Here is a 16,892-nt window from a genome sequence, read left to right on the forward strand (position 1 = left end):
TTGTGTCTGCTACCCCCCCCTTTTTGGGGGTGCAGGGGTTTTTTATATATAAATAACTGTCAGTGCTGCTGCTGCAGTGTCATAGAGTGATAGATAGTGATAGATAGTGATAGATAGTGATAGATAGTGATAGATAGTGAGAGATAGAGAGATTTGTGTCTGCTACCCCCCCTTTTTGGGGGTGCAGGTTTTTTTTTTATATATATAACTGTCAGTGCTGCTGCTGCAGTGTCATAGAGTGATAGATAGTGATAGATAGTGATAGATAGTGAGAGATAGAGAGATAGAGAGAGATAGTGACAGAGAGTGATAGAGAGTGTATATTTTGTGTCTGCTACCCCCCCTTTTTGGGGGTGCAGGTTTTTTTTATACATATAACTGTCAGTGCTGCTGCTGCAGTGTCCTAGAGTGATAGATAGTGATAGATAGTGAGAGATAGAGAGAGATAGTGACAGAGAGTGATAGAGAGTGTATATTTTGTGTCTGCTACCCCCCCTTTTGTGCTGATCAGTATATCTGTGCTGATCAGCAACTTTTTGGGGGCGCAGGGTTTGTGAGGGGCAAAGGTTGTGCACCTGCTGCCCCTCACTGGTAAGGCAACATCTGTGCTCAATTTTTGGCGCAGGACCTTTTTTTTTTTTTTTTTAACCCCTTCAATTTTTTTTTTTTTTATTGGGATCAAATTCCTGTATAAAGTATTTTTTTTTTTTCTGCACTACATACACACTACACACTACATACCCCCCGGGTTGAAATAAAGTTTGTACCCCCCCCTACACTATACACGTGTTGAAACATTTCACTACCAGTAACACAAAAATAAAAATGGCATCCCAAATGTTATCCCAAATGTCATCCCAGTCATCCAGAAGAATGTATTCAGCGGAGGAGGCATATGCCATGATTGCCTCTGACTCTGACACAGCCAGTGATGCAAGCGGGGAATTTGAAGGATTTGTCTTAAGCTCCTCTTCCTCCTCTGGTGATGAGGGACCCCCTCAAAGACGCCCCCGTAGAGCAGCTGAGACCCCCCCAATAATTGATCTCGTATGGACCCCACCACCAGACAATTTTGAGCCCCAGGTTCCTGAGTTTTTGGCCATGCCAGGAATCCAATTTGATTCCACAGGTCTCAGAGAAATTGACTTTTTCAAATTATTTTTCTCTGATGATTTTATAAATTTAATGGTGGACCAAACTAATTTATATGCCCAGCAGTTTATTGCTCAAAACCCCACGTCATCATTTGCTAGGTGGACCCCTGTAGATGCAGTAGAGATGATGACGTTTTGGGGTCTGGTGTTTCATATGGGCATAGTAAAAAAGCCAGAAATTAGGCAATATTGGAGTACAGATGTTCTGTACAGCACCCCACTTTACCGTATGGCCATGACCCGGACTCGTTTTGAGTTAATCCTTAAATTTTTGCATTACAACGATAATGCACAGTGCCCACCCAGAGATGATCCCACCTTTGACCGGCTATTCAAAGTCAGGCCGGTCATTGATCATTTCAGTGCCAAATTTGCAGAGATGTACATCCCTGAAAAATTTATTTGTATTGACGAGTCCCTTTAAAGGAAGGGTTAAATTCCGCCAGTACCTTCCCAGTAAGAGGGCAAGGTATGGCATAAAAATGTATAAGCTGTGTGAAAGCACCTCAGGGTACACCCACAGGTTTAGGGTATATGAAGGGAAGGATTCAAGAATTGAACCGCCAGAATGCCCCCCCTTCCTCGTAGGTGTTAGTGGAAAAATTGTCTGGGATTTAGTGCACCCCTTCCTGGATAAAGGTTATCACCTCTATGTGGATAACTTTTACACCAGCATCCCCCTGTTTAAGGCCCTTGGTTCAAGAGGTACAGCAGCTTGCGGTACTGTGCGCAAGAACCAAAGAGGCCTCCCAAAAACGCACATTGCCCAAGTAATGAGAAGGGGTGAAAGCAGGGGAATATGCACCGAAAATATGTTGTTGGTCAAATATAAGGACAAGAGGGATGTCCTTATACTGACAACAATTCACGGAGACAGTACCACCTCCGTCCCTGTACGAGGTACCAGTACCCACACCTCCAAACCTAATTGTATCCTGGATTACAATAAGTACATGGGCGGAGTGGATCTTTCAGATCAGGTACTGAAGCCGTACAGTGCCCTGCGGAAAACAAAAATCTGGTACAAGAAGCTGGCCGTGTATATCATCCAGATGGCACTGTATAACGCTTACGTGCTATTCCGTTCTACCGGCCAGAGGGGGACATTTATGAACTTTCAAGAGGAAGTCATAAAGGGCCTAGTATTTGGGAACCAGCAGGCAGAGGGCCCCAGTACTTCTAGTACTGGCCCCCGTATTGTACCAGGGCAGCATTTTCCTGATGAAATCCCCTCCACTGGAAAAAAGGGCAGGACACAAAAAAGGTGCAAAGTTTGCTATAAAAAGGGAATAAGAAAGCAAACTATTTTCCAGTGTGACACTTGCCCCGACAAACCCGGCCTATGTATAAAGGAGTGTTTTAAAATATACCACACATCTATGGATTATTAGTTCATAATTTCACCGTGCTTCGGGGGTCTTGCTAATGCCACATAGCACCCACCATTCATTCCACCAGAATCTGAGCCGCAAAATCCAAAAATCACTCCTTCCCTTCTGAGTCCTGCCATGCACCCAACTGGTATTTTTCGGTCACATGTGAGGCATTGCCGTACTCGAGAGAAATTGGGGCACAGATTTTGGGGTGCTTTTTCTCCTTCATACCTTCTGAAAATGAAAAATTTTGAGCCAGAACTGCATTTTTGTGTAAAAAAATGTAATTTTTCATTTTCACTGCCCAGTTGTATCAAAATTGGTGAAACCCCTGGGGGTTTGAAATGTACACTATACCCCTAGATGAATTCCCTGAGGGGTGTAGTTTGCAAAATGGGGTCACTTGTGGGGGGTTCCACTGTATTGGTGCTTTGGGGGTCTTGCTAATGCGACATAGCACCCACCAACATTCCACCAGAATTTGTGCTGCAAAATCCAAATATCACTCCTTCCCTTCTGAGTCCTGCCACTTTTTGGTCACACATGAGGCATTGCCGTACTCGGGAGAAATTGGGGCACAGATTTTGGGGTGCTTTTTCTCCTTCATACCTTCTGAAAATGAAAAATTTTGAGCCAGAACTGCATTTTTGTGTAAAAAATGTAATTTTTCATTTTCACTGCCCAGTTGTATCAAAATTGGTGAAACCCCTGGGGGTTTGAAATGTACACTATACCCCTAGATGAATTCCCTGAGGGGTGTATTTTGCAAAATGGGGTCACTTGTGGGGGGTTCCACTGTATTGGTGCTTTGGGGGTCTTGCTAATGCGACATAGCACCCACCAACATTCCACCAGAATTTGTGCTGCAAAATCCAAATATCACTCCTTCCCTTCTGAGTCCTGCCACTTTTTGGTCACACATGAGGCATTGCCGTACTCGGGAGAAATTGGGGCACAGATTTTGGGGTGCTTTTTCTCCTTCATACCTTCTGAAAATGAAAAATTTTGAGCCAGAACTGCATTTTTGTGTAAAAAAATGTAATTTTTCATTTTCACTGCCCAGTTGTATCAAAATTGGTGAAACCCCTGGGGGTTTGAAATGTACACTATACCCCTAGATGAATTCCCTGAGGGGTGTAGTTTGCAAAATGGGGTCACTTGTGGGGGGGTTCCACTGTATTGGTGCTTTGGGGGTCTTGCTAATGCGACATAGCACCCACCAACATTCCACCACCAAAAATCACTCCTTCCCTTCTGAGTCCTGCCATGCACCCAACTGGTATTTTTTGGTCACATATGAGGCATTGCCATACTCGGGAGAAATTGGGGCACAGATTTTGGGGTGCTTTTTCTCCTTCATACCTTCTGAAAATGAAAAATTTTGAGCCAGAACTGAATTTTTGTGTAAAAAAATGTAATTTTTCATTTTTACTGCCCAGTTGTATCAAAATTGGTGAAACCCCTGGGGGTTTGAAATGTACACTATACCCCTAGATGAATTCCCTGAGGGGTGTAGTTTGCAAAATGGGGTCACTTGTGGGGGGGTTCCACTGTATTGGTGCTTGGGGGGTCTTGCTAATGCAACATAGCACCCACCAACATTCCAACAGAATCTGAGCTGCAAAATCCAAAAATCACTCCTTCCTTTCTGAGTCCTGCCATGCACCCAAATGGTATTTTTTGGTCACATGTGAGGCATTGCCGTACTCGGGAGAAATTGGGGCACAGATTTTGGGGTGCTTTGTCTCCTTCATTCCTTGTGAAAATGAAAAATTTTGAGCCAGAACTGCATTTTTGTGTAAAAAATGTAATTTTGCATTTGCACAGCCCATTTGTATCAAAATTGGTGAAACCCCTGGGGGTTTGAAATGTACACTATACCCCTAGATGAATTCCCTGAGGGGTGTAGTTTGCAAAATGGGGTCACTTGTGGGGGGGTTCCACTGTATTGGTGCTTGGGGGGTCTTGCTAATGCGACATAGCACCCACCAAAATTCCACCAGAATCTGAGCTGCAAAATCCAAAAATCACTCCTTCCCTTCTGAGTCCTGCCATGCACCCAAATGGTATTTTTTGGTCACATGTGAGGCATTGCCGTACTCGGGAGAAATTGGGGCACAGATTTTGGGGTGCTTTTTCTCCTTCATACCTTATGAAAATGAAAAATTTTGAGCCAGAACTGCATTTTTGTGTAAAAAAATGTAATTTTTCATTTTCACTGCCCAGTTGTATCAAAATTGGTGAAACCCCTGGGGGTTTGAAATGTACACTATACCCCTAGATGAATTCCCTGAGGGGTGTAGTTTGCAAAATGGGGTCACTTGTGGGGGGGTTCCACTGTATTGGTGCTTTGGGGGTCTTGCTAATGCGACATAGCACCCACCAACATTCCACCACCAAAAATCACTCCTTCCCTTCTGAGTCCTGCCATGCACCCAACTGGTATTTTTTGGTCACATATGAGGCATTGCCGTACTCGGGAGAAATTGGGGCACAGATTTTGGGGTGCTTTTTCTCCTTCATACCTTATGAAAATGAAAAATTTTGAGCCAGAACTGCATTTTTGTGTAAAAAAATGTAATTTTTCATTTTCACTGCCCAGTTGTATCAAAATTGGTGAAACCCCTGGGGGTTTGAAATGTACACTATACCCCTAGATGAATTCCCTGAGGGGTGTAGTTTGCAAAATGGGGTCACTTGTGGGGGGGTTCCACTGTATTGGTGCTTGGGGGGTCTTGCTAATGCAACATAGCACCCACCAACATTCCACCAGAATCTGAGCTGCAAAATCCAAAAATCACTCCTTCCTTTCTGAGTCCTGCCATGCACCCAAATGGTATTTTTTGGTCACATGTGAGGCATTGCCGTACTCGGGAGAAATTGGGGCACAGATTTTGGGGTGCTTTGTCTCCTTCATTCCTTGTGAAAATGAAAAATTTTGAGCCAGAACTGCATTTTTGTGTAAAAAATGTAATTTTGCATTTGCACAGCCCAGTTGTATCAAAATTGGTGAAACCCCTGGGGGTTTGAAATGTACACTATACCCCTAGATGAATTCCCTGAGGGGTGTAGTTTGCAAAATGGGGTCACTTGTGGGGGGGTTCCACTGTATTGGTGCTTGGGGGGTCTTGCTAATGCAACATAGCACCCACCAACATTCCACCAGAATCTGAGCTGCAAAATCCAAAAATCACTCCTTCCTTTCTGAGTCCTGCCATGCACCCAAATGGTATTTTTTGGTCACATGTGAGGCATTGCCGTACTCGGGAGAAATTGGGGCACAGATTTTGGGGTGCTTTTTCTCCTTCATACCTTCTGAAAATGAAAAATTTTGAGCCAGAACTGCATTTTTGTGTAAAAAATTTAATTTTTCATTTTCACTGCCCAGTTGTACCACAATTGGTGAAACCCCTGGGGGTTTGAAATGTACACTATACCCCTAGATGAATTCCTTGAGGGGTGTAGTTTGCAAAATGGGGTCACTTGTGGGGGGGTTCCTAAAATTTAGCATCTTATGGTGCCTAGAAACCTACATGGTGCCTAAAAAATAATCTCATAAAAAGGAGGCTCCAAAATCAAGTAGGTGCTCCTTCTATTATGAAGCCTGTGGTTTGGTCAACGTGCACACTAGGGCCACATATAGGATATTTATGAAAACAAAAGAATTGGGGGAATCAATTTTTAGTCACATTTCTCTAGTAAAATGTACTGTGTTCCTTAGAAAAATGTATTAAAATTGCAAATCTGCAAAAAAAATGAAATTTTGAAATTTCACCTACACTTTGTTTTAATTCCTGTGAAACACCTAAAGGGTTAACAAACTTCCAAAATGCTGTTTTGAATACTGTGAGGGGTGCAGTTTTTGAAATGGTATCATTTATGGGGGTGTCTCACATACAAGTCCCTCAAAGTCACATCAGAACTGAACTGGTCCCTAAAAAAAATCAGTGTTTGAAATTTTCTTGAAAATTTGAGAATTTGCTATTCATATTGTAAGCCTCCTAGTGTCCAAAAAAATTAAAAGGAAGTTGAAATAATGATGGAAACATAAAGTAGACATATGGTCTATGTTAGTTATTAACTATTTTGAGTGGTATGATTATTTGTCTCACAAGCAGAAAATTTAACATTTTGCAAATTGCTAAATTTTCCATTTTTTTCTGACATTTTGGTATTTTTCACAAAAAAACACAGACTGTATCGACGAAAATTTACCACTAACTTGAAGTACAATGTGTCACGAAAAAACAATCTCAAAATCACTGGGATAAGTAAAAGCAAAAAAAAGTTATCCCCACTTAAGTGATACCTGTCAGATTTGAAAAAAAGGGCTCTGTCAGGAACGCAAAAACTGGCTCTGTCAGGAAGGGGTTAACCTTGGGCACCGAGAATCTTCAATCAGATCATGAGTACAGGGGGAGTTATCACTTAGCAACAGAAATCTGAAAATAAAAGTTTTTCCCATATTGGCAGCATTTAATATTTACTAGTGTTTTTTTATTGGTAATAAGTTCTTTATAATATTTTATTTCTTTCAGATATTTGACTTGGCAGACTCTTGCAGGCTTCTCTGTCAGGTAGACATTCCTGCCGATGAGACCCCAGTTCATAAAAATCACTCGATTCTGGTTTCTAAAAAGTCAGTGAAAGAGTACATTGTATTTGCATACAGGTAAACACGCTGCAAACTTGGTGATATAAAGATGTGGCCACATACATCTATCCTCCATGCGCTCCATGGGACTAGGTTATGTCGAGTGGCTTTGTGTGCCTCTTTTTCCATTTCAATGGTGTGCAAAGGACACACAAGCAGCTTAGCCATATTCTGTGTGCTTATACAGGTATATCTGCATAGGGAATGCTACATTATAGTGTTTTACCAGAAAGCACTATGGGATTTTATTATCAGATAGATCATCAGAAGCTTCTTGTGCGTCCTATTAGCAACGTTTTGTGAATAAGGCGCATTGTAATGGAAAATGTTACCGTGGCACAGCTAGAAGGCCTGTTTAAAGTGCAAGGAGGCTTTAATGTATGTGGACACATCTGTAAGTAAATGTTCGGTAATAAAGGCTTTGCATTATATTTGCAAATTGATAAACACTCTGTAAGCTTGGATGGCAAACACAGCTGCTTTATCAAAGAATAGACTTAAGTATAAATTCTAACAAAGGTATGGTTAGTTATAAAACATATTATTGTATGTAACGTGGGTCTTGTTTTCTATTTCTTTCTCTTTGTAAACTACATTTCTTTATATATTTTGACCAAATAGAGTACTGCTTTAATATACAACTGAACGCTGCATTCTTACCATTACAGAGATGTCCAGGTTTTTGAATGGTCACAACCTTCCGTTAATCAGGACAGAAAAATACATGTGATAAATATGATCACAGTAATACAAAGCAGCCTTTGTTCTCCTGTCCCTGTATGTTTCTGCCAGTGTCAGAGGCCAAGATGACTATAGGCTAGAAGTATGTGGAATGGAGAACTTATCTTTTGTGTTTCCTCAGGAGTGGGAAGGAAGCCATGGTACTAAATGCCAGACGTGGGGCTGTTGTTGCCAAACTTACCGCACAAGATCCAGTAGCTTCAGTTCAAGGTGTGGCTGTAACCAAGGAATACTTCCTAGTCATCTGCAGGTATATAATGTTTAATTGTAACAATGGTTCGATGACCATCTGTACCAGTCTTCCTGGGTCCACTCCAAATTAATTAATAAATCCAAAATACATCAACTATCCCGTCCAAACACCTCATCCAAATCTGCCTCTTGCACCCTGATCTTACACCACATCAAGTATCCTTACAAAGGTTGTATCCATGGTACAGTATACTCCCTGGCTTCTTGATTAAGATTTCTGAGGTACTCAGAACAATATTTTGGTTGAAGCCTATGCCACAATCGGAGTAATTGCGATGTTCTTGTTACTATCCAGCCCACACTTGCACTGATTTAGCAAACCCTGCTCTGGTAGCTAATGCTTTCCTTTTGGACAGAGTTCCATGTAACACCTCTGCCATTGGTTAAAATCCATGAATGGTTGAGTTATTGACTGTTGATTTTCTACATGCGCATATTACAGCCGTGCAATGAAGGTAAAACTAGTTATTATTGCCATAAGACCATCAATGCTTGCTAATCACTGATTCCCAGTTGCCAATTCTACCAGACAGCGGGAATCACTCGGTAAATCTCATTGTATGCTGTCACACCATGAAGTGGATAAGTTCCATGTGGACGGAGGCTAATAAGTTTGTGGTGACCCCTTTTGTTGTCTGCGGGTCTGCACACACAGGCACACACAGGCGCCCATGTCAGTTAAGCAGAGGCAGGAAGGAACAAGAGCAGTAGCTGGAGAGGCAGCTAAAACTCACATGAGGGTGTAGAGGATCAAAGCCGCAGAAGATCTCAAACCAGAAAGCTTTCAATAGTTGTTCTGGGCTTAAATTAAATATAAAAGAGAATCACAAGGGGCATCAGAGTGTATGTAATGGGTGCAGGGTGTGAAATGCACAGCAAGGAGTAAGTGTGGGTTTTAATGTAGAGATGTTAATAGGCAAACAATATACTGTTAAGGCGCTGAATAGGGTCAGCCAATACACTAAAGCCAGGTATTATCAGCCTGGTAACATATGATATACAATACAAAAAGGGGTTTTTAGTGTGGCGCCCCTCAAGTGGGAATGGTAGTTGTATTAATTCAAAAAGAGACCATACCGTCTCCTCGTGGTGAGTTCGTGTCCATCAGAGGCGGTGAAAAAAATGATACGGAAAATTCACAATGTTCAGTGGAAACCGGACCATGAAAAGAGAAGATACACAACAAACAGTGGTCTCAGTTTCTGGGATATCACACGTTTTCAAGATGATATTGGGAGATATATGGGGTCCTTTTATGCACCCGGGTGTCTTCTTTGATCGTTTTTTAAGGAACACCTCGTGTGGTCAAATGGAGGACACGCTCACATGTATGCTTACATATGCATATCGGGTGGTAAACCTATCAAGGTATCTTTTTGAAACACCATAAATTTTCCTGTAGGTTTTGAACGATTTGGCTCCCAATTTTCAGTCAAGGGTGTAGTTTATCACAATCATGAAAAAGAAATAATTTTTCAAGATGGTTTTAGTAAGGTGTTCATACCCACATATTTATTCCAGTTAAAAACCGGGGAAGTAAATAGAGTTTTTTCTAGAGCCCGGAGTGTTGTCTTTACTCAATTTAAGGGTCACCTCGTGCAGACAAAACGTCTCTGTGCTTACATGTATGCTTACATAGGCAAACAGGGGAAACACTTATCACGGTATCTTTTTATGATATCACATTCATTCTCATCAACCTCCAAGAAGTGTGCTTACGTGTATGCTCACTTTAATATAATTGTGGATCCTCTCATCAAGGTATCTTTCATATCTCAAACAGAGGAGATGTCCTTCCAATGTGTTATCCAACAAAAACAAATCCTTTTATTCTCAAAGCAATACACGACAGAAAAATATATAAAAGTTTGTAAAAGCTGATCTTTAAAATGCCTCCTTTTCTCCTCACTTTATCACTGGGAGTAAGATGGAAAAATCCATCTTACTCCCAGTGTTTCCCCTGTTTGCCTATGTAAGCATACATGTAAGCACAAAGACGTTTTGTCTGCACGAGGTGACCCTTAAATTGAGTCAAGACAACACTCCGGGCTCTAGAAAAGACTCTATTTACTTCCCCGGTTTTTAACTGGAATAAATATGTGGGTATGAACACCTTACTAAAACCATCTTGAAAAATTATTTCTTTTTCATGATTGTGATAAACTACACCCTTGACTGAAAATTGGGAGCCAAATCGTTCAAAACCTACAGGAAAATTTATGGTGTTTCAAAAAGATACCTTGATAGGTTTACCACCCGATATGCATATGTAAGCATACATGTGAGCGTGTCCTCCATTTGACCACACAAGGTGTTCCTTAAAAAACGATTAAAGAAGACACCCGGGTGCATAAAAGGACCCCATATATCTCCCAATATCATCTTGAAAACGTGTGATATCCCAGAAACTGAGACCACTGTTTGTTGTGTATCTTCTCTTTTCATGGTCCGGTTTCCACTGAACATTGTGAATTTTCCTTATCATTTTTTTCACCGCCTCTGATGGACACGAACTCACCACGAGGAGACGGTATGGTCTCTTTTTGAATTAATACAACTACCATTCCCACTTGAGGGGCGCCACACTAAAAACCCCTTTTTGTAATGTAGAGATGTTGCCCATAGAAATCAATCCGATTCTACTTATCATTTATCTAGAACCTTCTATAAGATAATAGCCAGAATCTGCACTTTAGTAAGCAGACCCCCAGGAGTATAATGAACGCTATGAAGCAACTAAAGTCTGCACTTGAAGTATGTTGCCAGTGACAGCACAGATGGTTTTCAGGAGCCGATTCTTCAACAATGAAATCTGAATAAATATAAATAATTCTTTTTTTATCATTTAGTTTTATTTTTAAATAATGAAACCGTTTTTGTCTGCACCACATCTGCCATACTCAGATGCAAATAACAGTAAAGGAAGTTGGCAGTACAAGGCCCGCTGCTGTCCCAGCAATACCCAGTGATGACCATATCTAATGTTTAATGGAGCGTGGGAAACAATGAACGTCTTACGCAAGGAAAGTAAGAGCATAAGAGGAAAGGGGACCCTGCTCTTGAAAATGTCCAGTCTATAGGAAGGGGCAGGCAGACATATTTGGCACAGGGGAGAATAGGATAAGAGCTGCTAGGCTTTAATAAAGAAATGGTTTTGAGAGTCCACTTTGGAGACAAGGATGGGAGAGGGATGATCATTTAATCATTTGGGATGGAAAGGTAACAGTTATTGGCAAAGTGGTTGATGGCTTTATAGCTGTGTGTTAGGAGTTTGATTTGGGACTGTAATGGGAGGTGAGCCAGTGTAGTGCCTGGTGGAGAAGGAAGGCAGAAGCAGATTGGTTGGTGACAAAGATGAGCTGAGCAGCACTGTTACAGTTGATAGGTCTACAGTATCTGGCAAGACAGTCAGTAGGACGACACCAAAAGGTCAACATAAAAAAGGTTGATGTGTTTTTCACAATTTTTTAAAAATGTTTGTACTTTTTCATACTTTACCATCCATGTCGACTACAATTGAGAATGATAAAGTGTGCCGAGGGAAGCCAGCCATGCAATGTTAGGTTTTACCCTAATTGGGGGTCCATGTGGACAGGTGTCAACATTGATGGGGTATTTAATGTATGCTGATATTTCCTAAAGTCGGAGATATCAGCCACGAATCTGCATCCGTTTTTAACAAAATACACGTCAATTGGCAAGTTTTTCGATGATCCACGTGTTTTCCAACTGTCTGACATTTCTGACAGGTCAGAAAAATACAGACGGTTGACTTGGCTGATATTTCCGACTTTTGAAACATTTCCGATAGTCGTAACAAAGATTGAATACCCCCATTGACACCAAAAATGGGAAAAACTTCTGTCGACCTGTTCCATGTTTGCCTATTGACTATCGACCTTCTGGTGTCGACCTATTGACTGTCTATCTTGGCACTGTCTAACTAATACAGTAGAAAACAAAAAGGGAAGTGGGAAGAACGTGATCAAGTGGTGCAAAACAATTATAATCAATACATGTGTACAAACTCAGAAGAAAAAAGGTGTGATACCTCCCTTTTTGACAAAATTGTGAGTCCTGTGTGAAGAATTGTTTGATCAATGTGGCGAAATATATCCAAATATATCCAAATGGAGGATTGATCCTTGTGTTCCAGTGAAGAGATAGTTGCTCAATACATGTGAAAAACAAAAATGAAGAAACTTGTAAAACTTCCAGTGTGAATAGTTAACATAAATTAAAAGTTAAAATAAATAAACCAACAGAGATTAAATGGGTGTTCTCTGTCAGCGTACCTCACTCACCTCTAGAGGAGGGACGGGGTAACACATAAAGGTTTCTTTTTAATAAGAATATGGTTGTAATGTAGAAGGAGACGTACCCCACTCACAATAGATGAGGTTGTAGCCCCACACATAATGGTTTCTTTACACCTGAATTGTTTGTTCATTTACCTCTACACAAGGGGTGAGAAAACATATAACAGTTTCTTTATTTAATTTTAATTATACAGGTGTGGAGGTGCAATGGATGTAGCGTACCTCACTCACAATAGGTGCAGTTGGGCCCCCACACGTAGCGTTTTCTTTACTTTATACATTTTCAACCTTTTGTGCTGAGCAAAAAGCAAATGTACAACTCAGGTGTTAAGGGCTGCGTACCATTACTCATACGGAGGTATAAAGCTTATTAAGGTTTCTTTAACTCCACTCTGAAGGTGTCATTTTTCCAAAACAAAGTCTATGCCGTCTCCAATTCAAGTAAAGAGTATTATTTAATGTACAAAAAAGACAACCAGGAGTATTCCTTAACAAGAACAAGTAAGTAAAATTGGACCATGTCCAGAGGGTCGACATCCAAAAACAGATATAAAATAATCCGAAATGGTAAAAGAAGTATGTACAAAAGTCCAAAATTAAGTCCAAAAAAATTATTAAAAATTTGCACAAAGATTTAAAAAGCCTTCATACATACCACCAGTGTATAGAAGGAAAGATTATGGCTGCTCACATGCTGGATCTGCCGATGCGTTTTGGTTTTTGAGCTTCCTCTAGTCTGTCTAGACTGTCTATCTAAAACCCACACCCGCTGAGGATGCAGTTTTGCTATCAGTGAGGAGGCAGATCTAGGTGTTATACTGTAGCATGGATATGGAAGATGACTGTATTATGTTCCAGCATTAAGTTCAGAGACTAGTTTTTTAATGATGCACCATCCATTTTTAGAATATGTATTTGTAGTTGGTCTTTTGCAAGTAATGGTACAAGCCTATAAAAAAGACTATCCTTATATCAGTATGTTTTATACACTCTATTGCAGGTATCCATCACTGAAGCTGCATGACATAGTGCATATTGAGCTATTCAGCGTGCACACGTTTGCATACATTCGCACTGTGAAAGGCTGCTGCAACGACTTCATTACCAAGTTTGATGTGAACCGCCAAGGATCACACGTGGTAGCATTTTCTCAGATCCCCAACACCAATACCACAGAGATAATAGTTTGGAATTTAGAAACTGAGGACCACAAGCACATGGTTACATTTTCATCTGTATGCACTGGAGGTTAGTTGTTTTTCTTTTACTGTGGACTGTACTCTTTAGGCTACTCGCAGGACAGTATCGTAAGATCCACTACAGGTATAAATACAAGTGGTACCTAATGTCTTGATTCATTTTCTGAACATGGGAAAGTGATGTCTCAAAACCATTGTACATATGTACTGTGTTGTATATTCCCAATATGCTACTTGTGTTCTTCTTGTAATACTGACATTTTTCTGGCACTTTATACCTACATATTAAGTTAGGCCAGTTGTATCTTAGGTTCAAGGATGGTTGTAAAAACAACCCAAATGGGCGCTGTGGTGGGTTGTGATGTGGAGCTGCTACCAACAAAGGGATTGCCGGCACTATTTGCTGTATCGTAACGTCAAATCATACATAGGACCTTATTCAAGTCCATTCGCATCCCCCATTCAGAATTGGGGCTGCAGCACAGTCCAAAATTCAAATAGAGGAGCAACACCAACTGTGAGTCAGTTTGACATGGCAGTTGGTGTGGCTCCGCTGTTTGAATTTTAAACTGCGCTGCTGACCCTCCTCTTGAGCCTCCCCTGGTGTTATGGTTATCAGTGATGTTTGCATTGTACACTTATATGTGCCCCAGACTGTTATGGGAGCCCAGTAACAAATATCCTGTCCTGTCTCCTTTCTTCACCACTTTGTCATCAATTTTACTATCAGTTTGTCTCCAATCCTGAAGCCACAGTGGCTGAGTTATTTACATACAGTAGGGATGGCGTATATACAAAGACGCCCGATAAATTTGAAGTTATTTCACCTTATATTGATGTGTTCTGCTTAAGACTTTAGCAACTATCCCTCCTTTATATGTGTGCCTGTGCCTTGTATATGTCGTTAGCCCAGGTTTGTGCCATGGGAAAGGTTGGCAGCCCTGATTAATATAATTCCTAAACATGTTTGTTTCAATACTATAGGAATATGCTTTGATCTTCGATACTGCTTGGCGTTTTGCGATGAAGAAAACACCTTACGGTCCTGGAATTTGGCTAACCATATAAATAACCAATCACTCAGTGTTAACATCAACAGGGCAAAGATAACTGACGGGATTCAGGAAATTGTTACAATGAAGAACTTTCCCAGGTAAGTTATTGTAACTGCAGAACATTTCTATCCTCCTCGGTGGATGGTACAGTAGTTCTCTCAACACTGGTTTAGCATGAGTTTTTGAAGATCAATGGGGCTAGGTGAGTTCAACCTAATTAAATCAAGTAGTATAAACCAATACAATGCAATGATTTAATGCACTGAAGCCACAGCTGTGTGCCAGTGAAACTGCTCAGTAAAACCCTTTCATGCATGATGAAATGAAAGATTTTTTTAAACAATGTTTTTCAATTATAAAATGACAAATTTCATAATCTATTAAAACAAAGATGTTAAAACTAAGCATGTGGACAACATGCTTCTGCGGCATAAAACAGTGCCCTATTTTCATGATGCAGTGTTTTAACCATGAATTGTGTTTTTTTTTTTTTCTTAAAGTAAGGAAAAGATTATATTTCCTATATAAGGTAATCCTTACAGGTCATTATGATGAATATAAATGTTTTCTTGGCAATTTTCACACCTATTTGACAAATTCCCTTGGCACTCAAAGGATTATGCATTTTTCTGTAGAGTTACCATGGCAAGTTCAACTTGTAAGAATTGCACATGCTGACTTTGTCCAAGTAAAATATTATCAAATGCCCATGCATTTTTGAAATAATCTGTAAAAGTAAGTTGATGATGATTGACGACCATGAATTTATGCTATAAATGGCTGGTACTTTTGTCTGGATAGATACGTGGTCTGCAGAAGTGTACGGCCAGGAGTGATCACTGTGTGGAATATTGTAAAGTCCAAGTGTAAAGGCAGCGCTGTGCGAGTGGAGCGTGGACTGGTGGAGAGCAATGATGTTGTGTTGGTCAGGGATATGAAGCTCTATGTCCTGACTGACAGGGGAATGGTCTCATTCACGGACACTCCGAGGCCCATATTTCAGGTGCAGTGAAATAACTATATGGAGAAGAGCATTGTCTTATACAGGCCATACCTTCCAAGTTACTAACTTACACTTATGTTTGTCTTTCCAGACTCTTCTTACATATGATCTGCAGAAGAAAAAATATGTCCGTAAACAGACCGGCCTCTATGTTATTCCATGTCCAAAGCATGAATACAGGATACTGGATGGAGGGTTACTCCTGGGACTCTCAGAGAATAGGTGAGGATGAGGAGTAATATGTACCCATGCTCTCTGCAATAGTTTTATGTCCTACGCAACATATAACATAGAAATTAAATGAAGGTCTGCCACCTCTTATCTTCTTCAGAAAATCAGTGAATGACCCTATAACCCGGGCCGTCGAGAGGAATGCTGGGCCCCGGTAAAGTTGGGGATGTGGCCTAATCACAGGAGATGTGGCCACCTTCCGGGATTAGGCCACACCCCCAAAAGTATTACGGGGACAGTGAAAAAACCCTCTAAACTCGAGCGGGGCAGCAGCACACACCTACAGCATGGGCTGTGCTGACAGCATGCTCAGCATGAGCGCTCACGATGTCATCTGACACTCATGCTGAGCCTGCTGTCATCACACCACATGCTATACGTGTGTGCTGCTGCAGCTGCCTGTGAGTGATGGAGGGGATTGGACCAGGTCCCCTGCCGGGCCCCTCCAGCAAGCCCAGGTAATTAGTAGCCCCCCTCTTGGCGGCCCTAACTATAACGAACAACCAGGTACTTTTGCAGGATTAAGGATTCATCTGTAAAGTGCAAAAACATCACTTGAAATGACTACTACCACTTGATCACCACCATGATTTGTTGCTACGTCTAATATTTTGGGTTCAAATATTGCTTGGTGCACAATCATATCTGTCCTAAAAAATTTTGGAAGTGAGGGGCCTGCAAGACTGTCTTTACTAGGAATGCGATTAACATCCCGGAAGTCTGGGTGCCGGCAGTCAGAAGACAGATGCCGGCAACCCGACTGTACCGATTAGGCTGTGGCAGGGGTGTGCTTGGTTTACGCACAAGAAGGGATTTAGGCTGAAATCCTGGCTTACCGGGGCTATCTAATTAGCCACAGGAAGCAGGAGCATGTCGCAGCTTATTCAGGAAATTTGTACATACTGATTAGT

At 41.1% G+C, this 16,892-nt stretch overlaps 1 protein-coding gene across 3 annotated transcripts in view; it reads left to right on the forward strand.

Moving 5' to 3' along the window:
• The window catches only part of LOC146058349 (uncharacterized), a 131,611-nt gene that overhangs the window by 92,162 nt on the left and 22,557 nt on the right, over positions 1 to 16,892 (forward strand). For all 3 annotated transcript variants that reach the window (XR_014469856.1, XM_083170635.1, XM_083170642.1), the window contains exons 21-26: positions 7,066 to 7,199; positions 8,044 to 8,172; positions 13,494 to 13,741; positions 14,677 to 14,845; positions 15,549 to 15,750; positions 15,842 to 15,972. Coding sequence is in view for 2 of the 3 variants with exons in the window: in XM_083170635.1 (XP_083026761.1) it covers positions 7,066 to 7,199; positions 8,044 to 8,172; positions 13,494 to 13,741; positions 14,677 to 14,845; positions 15,549 to 15,750; positions 15,842 to 15,972 (1,013 nt within the window). In the remaining variant the exon portion in view is untranslated. The remainder of the gene's footprint in view (positions 1 to 7,065; positions 7,200 to 8,043; positions 8,173 to 13,493; positions 13,742 to 14,676; positions 14,846 to 15,548; positions 15,751 to 15,841; positions 15,973 to 16,892) is intronic.

The sequence above is a fragment of the Crinia signifera genome, chromosome 1 (genome assembly GCF_055691185.1).
Source record: "Crinia signifera chromosome 1, ASM5569118v1, whole genome shotgun sequence".
NCBI lineage: Eukaryota > Metazoa > Chordata > Amphibia > Anura > Myobatrachidae > Crinia > Crinia signifera.